The 11,972-nt window shown below is 53.9% G+C and overlaps 1 protein-coding gene across 1 annotated transcript; it reads left to right on the top strand.

The window, feature by feature from the left end:
* The first annotated feature begins 10,084 nt into the window (after positions 1 to 10,084).
* Ccl17 (C-C motif chemokine ligand 17) lies at positions 10,085 to 11,972 on the top strand. The gene is made up of 3 exons (XM_004843168.3): positions 10,085 to 10,219; positions 10,863 to 10,980; positions 11,565 to 11,972. Exons 1-3 carry the CDS (start codon positions 10,150 to 10,152, stop codon positions 11,680 to 11,682), a joined length of 306 nt encoding a protein of 101 aa, XP_004843225.1. The 5' UTR covers positions 10,085 to 10,149; the 3' UTR covers positions 11,683 to 11,972.

The following is an 11,972-nucleotide window of genomic DNA, read 5'->3' as shown; positions in this document are numbered from 1 at the left end:
TCTATCATGGTTCTAATAAAAATGCCATGTTCTTTTTGGTGATGGATTAGGTAGTTTTAGTTTCATTTAAAAATAGAAGCAGCAGCAGCAATGAGTTGATTTCTTGATGGAGCCCAGGCAAGGCGGAGAGGAGGGGCCTGCAGAAGCCAAGCATGTGGAGGGAGCCGCTGCTGTGTGGAAGGATAGGGCAGCCATGGCCCAATGTGACAGGTCCTAGAGGCTTCGGGATGCAGGCTTCTCTCCAGAGGAGGTATCGCTAGGGACTCCTGCTTCTGCCTGGGCCCTCAGCCCCACTGGAGTGAGCCATGACCAGGGAAGATTGGGCCACATGCTTAATCATCAAATGCTAATGAGCGTGATCTCTCTCCCTGCTGGCTTCTTGGTAGGGGCTGACATTGGGCAAGGATGCAGTGGGCCTCCCCAGACCTTCAAAGAGGCCAGACTCACCAGGCTCCTCCCCAGGCTCCTGCCACTGGCCCTGGTGCTGAACACAGGTTTCCTGGGAGCACAGAGGGTCCTTTTTGGCAGAACGCTCTGCCCTCTGCCCCCTGGCAGACTGCCGGACTAGGGACAGCAGACTTCTGCCTCTTCAGTGCTTCTGTCATTGCACTCTGAGGAGTGAGCCTTGAATTGTCCCAGGGCCGCTGGGGAACCAAGGACCTGCCTCCAAAATGACTTGGAAATAGGGACAAGTGCTCCATGGGAAGAGTCATTTCTAGCAATGAATGGGTTTACAGTGTTTTGTCGTGCCAGAGAAACCCAGAGTCCTGGAGCCCTGACACCAGAGAGGCATGGAGACAAGTCCGTAGCATGAGTGAGAAGGGTCCGTGTGACCCACCTTGGGAACAACACCACCATTCATTCATTCATTCGTTCATGAAGTCAAGGCAACAAGTACTATCAAGGGCCTACCATGGGCCAGGGGACAGACTTTGCTGACAAAAGAAACAAAGGCCTCTGTCCTGTGGGACTTCCATCTCAGTGTAGCGGGGTTGGGGCTGCCGTTGGCAGGCAGCCATTGAGCAGCAGACCTAAGAAGCAGACAAATGGTCCCATGTATCAGAGGATGGTAATAAAACAGCAACAAAGAAAGAGGAAAAATCAAAGCAGAAGAGAGGGTGCAGAAGTACGCAATTTTACATAGGGTCACCTCAAAGAAAAGTGCCACTTAGGAGTCTTGCAAGTATCTGGGGAGAGAAGGACCGAGGCTGGAAGAGTAGGCCATGCAAACATCCTGAGGAGGGAGTGTTAACCAAGAGGCCAGGGTGGCGGAGGCAGAGGCAGAGAAGCTGGGAGGAGGCTGGTGAGGGCAGGGGTGGGCAGAGAGTGAAGCAGGGCTGGTGGCCTGTCCCACAGTGAGCCATGCAGAGACTTGGGGGCATTGTGAATACAGGACCTTCGACCCTGTGGGCTGCAGGGCAAGTGTGGAGGGAGGCGTGGTGCCAGGGTGCAGTAGCCAGCAGGAGGATGATGGTTTCTGGGTATATCTGGAAGGCGGTGCCATGAGTTCCCAACAGATGGGAAGTGTGGGGTGAGAAGAAGAGGTGGCAAGGAGAGCGCCCAATATTTCTGGCCCAAGTAACCGGAAGGAAGGGGCTGGTGGGGTGGAGTGCAGCAGAGTGGGGAGGGAGTCCAGGATTTGGTTTTGAACTCGGGGCCGGAAGTGCCTATTTGGCAGCTGAGTAGGCAGCTGGAGGCACGAGTCTGGAGATTGTGCGTGAAACTCCAGAGTCGCTGGCAGATACATGATATTTAAATTCAGGAACACACGCAATTTGCCAGATATAGACACTAAGGCAGTGATGCAAAGCAAAGCCTTCAAATGGACTTAACATTTTTATTTTCATTTTGCAGACGTAAAACTGAAGCTCAGAAAGAAGTGACTTTGAACTCAAAGTGTCATCTTGCACTGATGGTAGAGCCAAACTCAGAAGCCGGCTGCCAGGCTCTGTTTTCCCCCATCCCTCAGCGGTATAGCGACCCCTCACTTTGCCTTTTGTGTATTATCAGTGGCAGAGGTTGACAGGCTTTGGTCAAGGTGGGAGGGATAGGCCAGCAGAGAGGAGGCTGGACTTTGGAAGCAGCAAACCAAGTTGGGTGGACACTAATGGCCATAGAAGCTGAGTGGGGAGCAGTGAGATGAGAGTGGATAGGAAGGAAGGACAGACTACATAAGAGTAGCTGAGAGTATCAGCTGAGTAGGGAAGAACATAGAGGGCCATTGATGGTTCTTGAGGAGAGCATCCCATGGTCAGAGCAGCTCTTGCGAGATTGATTAGCTATAGACAGGCATGCAGGCTGGATGGTGTTGGGGGAGACCAGAGTGGAGGAAATAGGATCAGTTAGTGAGACTGTCTGGGTGGAAGGAAGAGGGTTGAGCCGGTGGGAGTGAGGAGGAAGTGAGGAAGCTGAGCACCCTCGGAAAATGGAGCCAAGCGGAGTCTCGGTCTGATGAGATATGGGGGCTGGAGGCAAGGCATGAGTCAAAGGCGAAGTTTCAGACTGGGCGCGGGGCAGGTGGGCAGGTGGGCATGGTGCTGGTAGGAACAGAGAAAAGGGAAGCGGGGTCAAGAGAGAACTGCTCTTGGGGCTGAGTGGCAAGGGGGCAGATTTCTGCCTCCCAGGAGCTCACAGTCTAGTGTGGGAGACAAAGTGGCACAGAGCTGGCTAGAGAGTGAGGCAGGGGCTGGGGTTGCTGAACAACAGACAAGCGGGCAGAGAGAAGGACAGACGCACAAGAAGGCAGGTGGTGTGTCCGGCTGTTCAACCACCTGAGCTGGGGACAGAGACTCAGGAAGCATCTATAGGAAGACAAAGGTCTGGAGCAAATGACATCAGGGAGACAGGGGGGCTTGCTTCAGGCAAAAGCAAAGACTAGGACAGAGCAGCTGGGCATGGTGCTGCACACCTCCAATGCCAGAAATTTGGGAGGCTGAGGCAGGAGAATCTCCAATTCCAGGGCAGCCTGGGTGACTTAGCAAGGCCTTGTCTCAAAACAAAATTTTTAAAAAGGGGGCCAAGGGTGTAGCTCAGTGGTAGAGTCCTGGTTAGCATATGTGAATCCCTGGGTTCAATCCTCAGCGCCATCAAAAAAAAAAAAAAAAAAGTCTAGGACAGAGTGCTGGGCAGGCTTCTTGCCCTTGCTAGCTTTGTGCCCTGGGAAGTTTATAAACCACTGTGGTAGGTCCTCAATTTCCTTATGTGGATAACCATAGTTCTACCAACAGCGTGTGCTGGTGGCCATAGCCCTGAACTGCTCTCTGGGAGGGGATGGGAAGGTCACAGAGTGGCCATGGAGACTGAGGCCTTGACAGTGCTTCCCAGGAGAATGCGGCAGAAGCCATGTTGCTAAAGATTCATGACAAGTGGTCTTTATACACAGTGGAGCACTACTCTGCTGTAAAGGATAAATCTGAGTCTTTTGTGAGAAAATGAATGCACCTTGAGACCATAATGTTAAGTGCAAGAAACTAGACACACAAGCTTAATTATTGCATGGATTCTCTTATAATGAGAAGCCCAAAAAATAAATCGCTCAAAGAGCAAAATAAAAGACAGATATTAAGAAACAGGGAGCCAGGCATGGTGGTATACACTTGTAATCCCAGCACTTGAGAGGCTGAGACATGAGGATAGCCATGAGTTTGAGGCCAGCCTGGCCTACATAGTGAGTTCAAGGCCATCTTGAATTAGGGAGCAAGCCTGTCTCAAAAAAAAAAAAAAGAAAAGAAAAGAAAGAGAGAAAATAGGGAGATAGATCTTACACAAATGGGAAGGGGACCAGGAGTCGGAGGGAAGGAAAGGAAAGATGTGTTATGTTAGATGTGTTATGTACATGTACCAGCTCCCCATGATGGACATAACCATTATGTACTGTAAACATTTACGGATAAATTTTTTTTAAAAAATCATAAGTGGGTAGAGAGGAAATGGCAGCGGGAAGTGTAGGCCACATGGCAGAGAAACTGGTCATGAATAAAAGGAGAAATAGAAGGGCAATGTGGGGGGTACCGGGGGCAAGCAGAGGGCTTTATGAATGGAGAAATGGACCATGTTAACAGCAGAACGGGAGAGGTCCCGGGTGGGAGGCTGTGAAGACCAGGACACGGAGCTGTGGCTGGAGAAGGGGGTCCCTCTGGGATGAAGAAGGCCTGGGGAAAAAAACCACTACAGAGGCAATTTGGGTTTAGCAAAACATGACCACAACCTACAAGAAAGTTGTAAACCAGATTTTTAAAAAAGAGTCAGAGGGGGCCAGGGATTTAGCTCAGTGGTTCCGCCGCCTGCCTCACAAGCACAAGGACCCGAGTTCAATCCCTGGTATCAAAAAAAAAAAAAAAGAGTCAGAGGCCAGGAATTTAGCTCAGTGGCACCACGCCTACCTCACAAGCGCGAGGTCCTGAGCTCAATCCCCATTATGAAAGAAAAGAAAAAAAAGCCAAAAAAAGAGTCAGAGTTCCATTAGTTGGATTCCTCTGCCTCATCTGTGATGAAAGGATTTGAGGGTGACTGGTGAACTGGTGGGACACAGTGGATCAAAAATAATCTGTTCAAGGGCCTGGGATTTAGTTCAGTGGTTCCAGTGCCTGCCTCGCAAGCACAAGGTCCCAAGTTAGATCCCTGGTACCAAAAAAACAAAACAAAACAAAACCAAAAATAATTTGTTCTGAAGTGAAGGAGCCTCTGGGATAGGACGTAAGCTGGGCCATTGCTATAGTTCAGAAATCTGTAAGTAGCCATCCCTCTATTCAGGCATCCATGCATGCATGTATCCATCCACCCTCATCCATCAGCCCACTCACCCATCCTTCCATCCCTCATCCTTCCATCCCTCCATCCCTCTGTCCATCCATCCACACATCCCTTCAACATTCATCTGTCTGCTCCTTTATTCATCCATCATCCTTCACCCATCCATCCATCCATCCACTCATCTACCTGCCTCTTCATCCAGTCAACAAACATTTTTTTGTGCACCTACTGGGTGCTAAGCCCTAGAGAGACAAGTTGCCACACAAAAGACATTCTGGTTTTCAAGGATTCCACAGCCTTCTGTGTGAGACACAACAAATAAACCAGCAGTTGCAACACAATGTGAAGACAGCTGTGGCTGGGAGAAGTCACTGACCTCTGGGGACACAGGGAAAGGCGGGGGCTGAAGGAAGGAAGCGAGGATCCAAGCTGGATCTGAGGGAGGCCAGAAGTGAGAGAAAGTGGAGTGGTGGGTGGAAGTGAGTGTTCTAGACAGAGGCACAGTTTGGCTTTGGGGGTCAGCAAGAGCCCACATTTCAAGGAACTGAAAACCAAGTGGTGCCATGGGTGGTGGGCTGGAGGAAGCGGTTGAGGCGGGAGAAGGAGGAGGAATTTGGCTTCATCCTGAGGCCAGTGGGGAGGCCAATCACTGAAGGATCTTGGGAGGGTAAGGCCTTGCTCAGAATTGGGTTACCGGCTTTAGAGGGGACACACTGCAGGGGCAAGCCTGGAAGCTGGGAGTACAGGCCAGGGCCCAGCACAGAGACAGAAGGGGAGCTGAGTGGATCGTGAGGAGGGGATGGATTCAAAGTGGCCAACACCACAGGACTTGCCGATTGACTGAATATGAACTCTGAAGGGGGAGAACCTGGGCCAGGGCTGACACCTGGGTCTCTGACCCAAGGAAGCAAGAGGACTGACACACTGTCAGGGATGATGAACACATCACTGAGGCCAGGAATGGGCCACATTTGGGGATGAAGGTGGAAACCACACTGGGGACCCTCACATCTCATCCAGGCTGGCCCTCACCCCTGGATCCCAGCAGGGCAGGAAAAATCCAGCTTCAGCTGCTAGAGGATGGGGCTGAGAGGACAAAAACCAGGATCCTTCTGGAAGGGTCTGGGAGGCTCAGGCGAGTCACTGCACTTGCTGGAGCCTCGGTCGACACTGCTGTGACCTGTGGCACCTGTCAGGTGCAATGGAAAGTGATGAAGAGCTTCCACCCCAGCCGCCTCCTGCCTTGTCTGGGACTAAGAGCATCTCTGGCCCCACCCCGTCCCCAGGGAGGGGCTCGCTCCTTCTCTTTCAGGGTGGAGGACCCAGAATCCTTCTGGCCAAAGCAGGGTGGGGGTTGACACCTAGGGCTGCTCTCACCCTGTGGGTCTTCCTGGGGGCAGCAGCCCCAGGGTGAGGCAGGCAGGGAAGGGCTTTGGCAGATGGTGTCTGGCCAGCTTCAGTAGCAGGGCCCACTAGGCCTGCTTCCTCCCACTCACACCCAATTCTCCTTCCTCACTCCGCTCCTAACACCACTGGGCCCAGCCCGTGCCCTGTCCTCCCTCCAGCCAAAGCATCTGCTCCCACGCTCTTCTACAGAGCCTTCCTTGAGGCCACCACCTCCCCCAGGCAGCGTTCCTGATCATTCCATTGGTTCTCTAGGCCTAGACCTTGAAGCACTGGAAAAATCCCTAGGCCCTGCTTCTACCCATGTCCGGATTCCAGGACTCACCAATGGGACTGTCCCTTGGAATCTGTGTCATTGCCAGGGGAAACAAAGGTGGAATGAGTCTGGTTAATTCCAGATTGGGAAACCACCTTACGAATGTCCCTAGGCTCTGCTGCGCTCCAAACAAGGCTGGGAGGCACCTGAGGCCTGAGTCAGACTCTCTTGCCTCTGCTTCCTTCTGTCCTGAATTCCCTGGGCTGAGCATCACCGACAGTCTGTCCTCTGGTGCCTAGCACTGTGCTGGGTGCTGGGGACACCATGGTGTGGGGTGAAGCAGCCACAGCCCCGTCTTCACAGACCTTACTGTTTAAGTCTTGCATCGAGGCTGTTTCCCCACCAGAGCTCCTGCCGCTCTCCTCATTTATGTCCCTACATTCCCTCTTCCCCTCCTGGGCAATGCCCTCCCCACCTCTCTGGTAGGAATCCTGCCTACCAGGCCCATGCCACAACCTCCAGGCAGCCTTCCAAGGTATCCAGGCCAGAAGCAGCCTCTCCCCACCCTACATCTGGGGTCTTTTTTTTTTTTTTTTTTTTTTGGTACCGGGGATCGAACTCGGGTCCTTGCGCTTGCAAGGCAGGCGGCGGAACCACTGAGCTAAATCCCCAGCCCATTCTGGGGTCTTTAACCCACATGCAGTCTCAGGCCTGGTCCAAACTCCTTCTGTGAGCACCCCCCCCAGCAAGGGTGCATTCTGCCTCTGTGGTCCCCCCACCCCAGTCCCCGGCGCAACCCCAAGGGGCCACCCAAGCTGTACCACCACTCTGTTCCCCCTCTGGCCAGACAGCTGCACCAGCCCAGAGCTAATCCAGGCCCTTGTGTCTTGCTGCTATGGCCAGTTCCCTAGAAGGACAGGGGAATTTGGGTCCTTCCTGAGAAAATTTCTGAGTGAGCAGCAGACACAGAGGACTGAGAACCCAGGCGGGAAATTCCCCGGAAGTGGGGGGTCAAGTCGTTAATCGCATCAGAGCTGTCCGTTGCCCAGAATAATAAACACTGGCCTCAGGGGCAGGTGGAGAAGCCCCAAGAGCATGGGCACACGTCACCTGGCAGAGGGCGCGTGAACAGTGAGGTCGGTGGATCAGCAGAGACAGCGCGCCCTCCCGGCCTCCTCCTAGGTCCCAGGCCTCCTGCTCCAGGTCACAGCCTCCTGCCCCTGTGCCCCTTCCCCAGCCCAGCCAGGGTGGGGGACCAGATGGGTGGTCCTCTGAGGTGCAGGAGCATGGACCATGCACCAAGGGGTGCCCCCTTGGGAAATGCACACTATGTGCAGGTGGAAGGCTGCCCTGGGCACAGGAACCAGGGCCCAGCAAGACAGACTGGGGACAGAGATGCCACCCAGACTAGCCTGAGGAAGTGCAGGGCTAGGGTCTCCAGCAGCTGATATGACTCATGAGAAGCAGCGGAATAAATGCTGGTATGAGAACCAACATGCAAAGAACCCATTTTTCCTAGATCTACCATTGGCTGGACTACTAGGAACCATGTAGAATTCTCTCTGTAGGGGAAACTGAAGCTCAGAGAGGGTCTATGAGCTGCCTGAGGTCAGTCACACAGCCAAGAGGTGATACAGGATCCTGCTCACATGGACAGGGGATAGAGCCGGGGATTTAGCTCAGTGGTTCCGGCGCCTGCCTTGCAAGCGCAAGGTCCCAAGTTTGATCCACGTTACCAAAAAGAATTCTCACAAGGACCAGAGTTTGATCTCTGGTACCAAAAAAAAAAAAAAAAATTCTCGGACAGGGGACATCTCCTATCCCCAGGAACTGAAGCAGTGGGGCCTCCTGTGGGGCCCTGCTGGGGGATGGGAGCACCAGGCCTATCCTGATGGGATTTGGTCCTCTCCTAGGTGCCCGGGGACGATGCAGTTACAGAGTCCTGCCCTTGGGAGCTGGGTTTCAACAAATATCCACTCTTGTTGCCACCGCTGTTAATGAAAACTTAATAGTGATTTAGTGATTAACACAGAGCTGACCCCAAGAAAGCCCGACATTCCGAGGTGGGGCTGCCACTCCCAGCTGCCCCTGGTTGCTCAGGAACAGGGAAAGCCAGGCCCAGAGCCCATGTGTCATAACCAAAGGCCAGGCACCTCCAGGCCACAAGCTGCCCTGCCAGGATGCTGCATACCTGGAGGCAGGTGGGGGTTCCTTCTTTCATTTAGGTGTTTTAGACAGTGTTTCACTATGTAGTTCAGGCTGGTCCTAAACTTACTATTGTTATAGGGCCAGGCGAGTTGGCACTATAGAGATGCACCACACTCTGAATTAAATAGAGTCCTTTATCACCATAACTGGCATTCCAGGGTGGTTCACACTAAACTCTGGACAAAGGAAAGGCAGTTTGCAGGGTCCTTTTAGGGGCTCTTCTACTTGTGGAGGGCTCAGGGAGAGGGGGAGCACAAGCAGAATTTCACAGGAGCAGAACTTTGCTAAGTTCATGGGGGTCAAGGGAAGTTTCACACAGCTTAATGAAAACAAACTATCACACAGGAGTGGAGTCTTCTGTTTACAAGGTAGTAAAGATAGTTGCAGATTTACACAGGTGCAGAGCATCCCGTTCACGAGGCAGTGAAGATAACATAGTTTCGAACTCACATAGGATGCATCATCCATTAACTGAGGGGACTCCCAAGCAGGAAGAGGAAAGGAACCACCCGGACTTACTCAACTTTACACAAATGAAGTCAAGTTGGCTATCACCCTATGTAAGCCAGACAGGCTGTGGTGATCCTCCCGCCTCAGCCTCCTGAGTGCTGAGATTACAGGTGTGTGCCACCATGCCTGGCACTTGGGTTCCTTCTAATGCTTTGTCCCTTGGGAGCCCTGTCAGTCGGGGGACTCAAGGGTGTGCAGCGATGCTATGACCCTGAGCTATGCAGCAAGTTCCAAGTTGGGTTCCTGGAAAGCGTTCTGGGGCCTGGCAGGAACCTGACCAGAGTTTCGGGGTGGACTGTTCAGTGCAGCTCTGCTAGAGCTGAGAACACCAGCTCTCGAGTGTCCTTCCATTCTGCAGGCATCTGAGGCAAGGGCCCCAGTCTGGGGAATGGGGCTCCCCACTCATGGAAGCTCAGTGCACATGTGCACAAAGTGTGATTAAGGCCCAGGCTGGGGGAAGCAGCTGTAACTCAGGGCCTTCTGAACCTCAGGCCTTTCTCAGAGCCGTAGGGCTTGGCCCTCCCTGCAGAGCAGTGGGGCGGTTGTCTGTGCACAGTAGTCTGCAGCCCCCCAGGGGACCCTCCTGGCACTCCGAAGCTCTCAGCTCACTCAGCCTCTACTGTTTGTCCAGCCGGTCGGTCCCTGAAGGGCACCGGGTCTGAAGGCCGCTCACCAGCATCTGAGCTGGGTAAAGCAGTGCAGAATGGAGGCCTCTTGATTCTGCTAATAGAGGAACCAAGAAATGTCCCCTGGGAAAGGAGAAGTGTCACTCGGGTCCCTGGACGCATGGACCCCCGCCTCTGTCCTCGGTTCAGTACCCATTCTCTGGAAAGCCACAGGCATTCCAAGACTGAACTTTAACGAATCATCTAAAATTCTGTGAATCACCCTGGTCTGGGAAGGGTGTGGGAGGTGACAGAGGAGGGGGACCAGCCTGAAGAGGTTAAATAAGTCGCCTCCAACCTCGCCCTCACGCTCATGCCTGCCGAGCAGAGGGACCTCACGGAGACCCTGGCGCCATGAGGTCCCTGAAGACGCTGTTCCTGGCCGCCCTGCTGCTGGGCGCCTCTCTGCAGTTCAGCCGAGCAGGTGAGAGCAGGGCACAGGGGCTGGGTGCAGGGCCCTGTCTGTGCCCACAGAGGACCTCAGGGGCTGGCAGCCGAGCCTTTGGAGGAAAGTGGTCAGATGAGGACAGTGGTGAAGGTGCTGGGCCCCTGCCCGTGGGGACAGGCTGGGGGCCGGACGGGGTGCAGCGCATCTGGGGCTGCAATGTCAGGAAGCAGTGACCGTGACTGGGTTTGCAGCACAGAACAAATGATTCACACAGTTATGTGTTTGCATCTGTTTTATTAGTGGGTTTTTATGTACAATAAGGGAAGCAGCATAAAGACAGGAGGACTGACTTCAAGAACATGTGAAAAAAGAGGCTTTTATATTCAGTTGGGAAGGGAAAGTTGAAATAAGGTTGCTGGTTATAGATGCACACACGGGTAAGTGCACAAACGCACACAAACACATAGGACATCACAGAGGCCTCTCACACACATGCACATGTGAACAGAGACACACAAAACTGCCCAGTCCAAACACTCGCACATGGACCCACCCCAAGAACACAGGCACAGGGAGACGCAGGGACACACACATGCAGTCACCACATGCGGACACGCACAGACACCACCACAGACACCTTCCCCCAGACCCTCAGACACGGATCCTTCTCTCTCTATAGCTCGAGCCACCAACGTGGGGCGGGAGTGCTGCCTGGAGTACTTCAAGGGAGCCATTCCCAGCAAAAAGCTGGTGCACTGGTACAGGACCTCGTCCGAGTGTCCCAGGGACGCCATTGTGTAAGTCCCCTTCCACTGCACCCCTACTCTGGGGCCGGCCCTGGAGCTCCTGGGACAGCTGCTGGGGATAGAGGCCGAGAGGAGTCCCTTCTGCTCCTGACTAACAGCCTGGCTCCCGGGGCAGCTCCTGAAGCCCACATTGGGGCACCCAAGGGGCTGCAGGCCATGAGGTCCAACCTCTCTGTTGATTTATGGTAAAACTGAGGCACCGGGAGGGAAGGGACACCCCAGGTCATGCACCAGTCGGTGACCATGAGGTCACTTCCCCTTCCTGGGCCGGAGCTAGGTGGAGGACAGCTCCTGCACAGCCCCTCCAGCACCCTGTCTCCAGGCTCTAGGTGGGATGGAGTGGGCACAAGGTCAGCAGCCCTGGTCCCTCCAGCTGTACCCAGGTAGGGCCATGAGTGTCGCTTTCACTGAGCCACAGCAGCCTGATGTCCTAGGGCTGCTGCTGATGGCTGGTGTGGCTTCAGGCAAGTTCTCACCTCTTTGGGTCCTCAAGGTCATGCTCAGCATAGGGCAGGCTGGTCCGGCTCCAGAAGGTCCTTCTGACCCTGACACCCTCATGGCTTCCTTCTGAGCAGGTTTGTGACTGTCAGGGCCAGGCTCATCTGCTCGGACCCTGAGAACTGGCTCGTGAAGAAGGCAGTTAGATACTTGGACAGCCTCAAGAAGTCACACAGGACCACCACCCAGGACTGATTTTTTTCCCTGGACCATTCAGAGACTTCCAGCATCAGTGCTTAGGACCCCATCCCTGAACTGCCTGAGGAGCCACAGTGAGGGAGACCTGTCCCCTTCCCGAACTAAATCCAGGGGCACAGATGAGCCCAGATTAAACAGCCTTTCCCCCTCATCTGGGTCAGCGTGTTCTGTTCCCACAGGGCCGGACACCCGTCTCCTCTGGGCTGTCACACTGCAGGGTCCTCAGAGAACATCTGGTCCTGGCCTGTCCAGGTCAGAAGGGAAACTGAGGCTGGAGGGACGTGGCT

This window comes from Heterocephalus glaber, unplaced genomic scaffold (genome assembly GCF_053883595.1).
Source record: "Heterocephalus glaber isolate CG9 unplaced genomic scaffold, H.glaber_assembly_v1.0 deba00000071, whole genome shotgun sequence".
NCBI lineage: Eukaryota > Metazoa > Chordata > Mammalia > Rodentia > Bathyergidae > Heterocephalus > Heterocephalus glaber.
The sequence above is the reverse complement of the archived record's forward strand: the minus strand, read 5'-3'. Positions and strand labels throughout refer to the sequence as shown.

Excerpts from the sequence above, each read along its gene's own strand:
- Ccl17 (XM_004843168.3), top strand. The coding sequence starts at position 10,150 with ATGAGGTCCCTGAAGACGCTGTTCCTGGCCGCCCTGCTGCTGGGCGCC. Across the intron at positions 10,220-10,862 it reads TCTGCAGTTCAGCCGAGCAG|CTCGAGCCACCAACGTGGGG; the intron begins GTGAGAGCAGGG and ends CTCTCTCTATAG. Across the intron at positions 10,981-11,564 it reads TGTCCCAGGGACGCCATTGT|GTTTGTGACTGTCAGGGCCA; the intron begins GTAAGTCCCCTT and ends CCTTCTGAGCAG.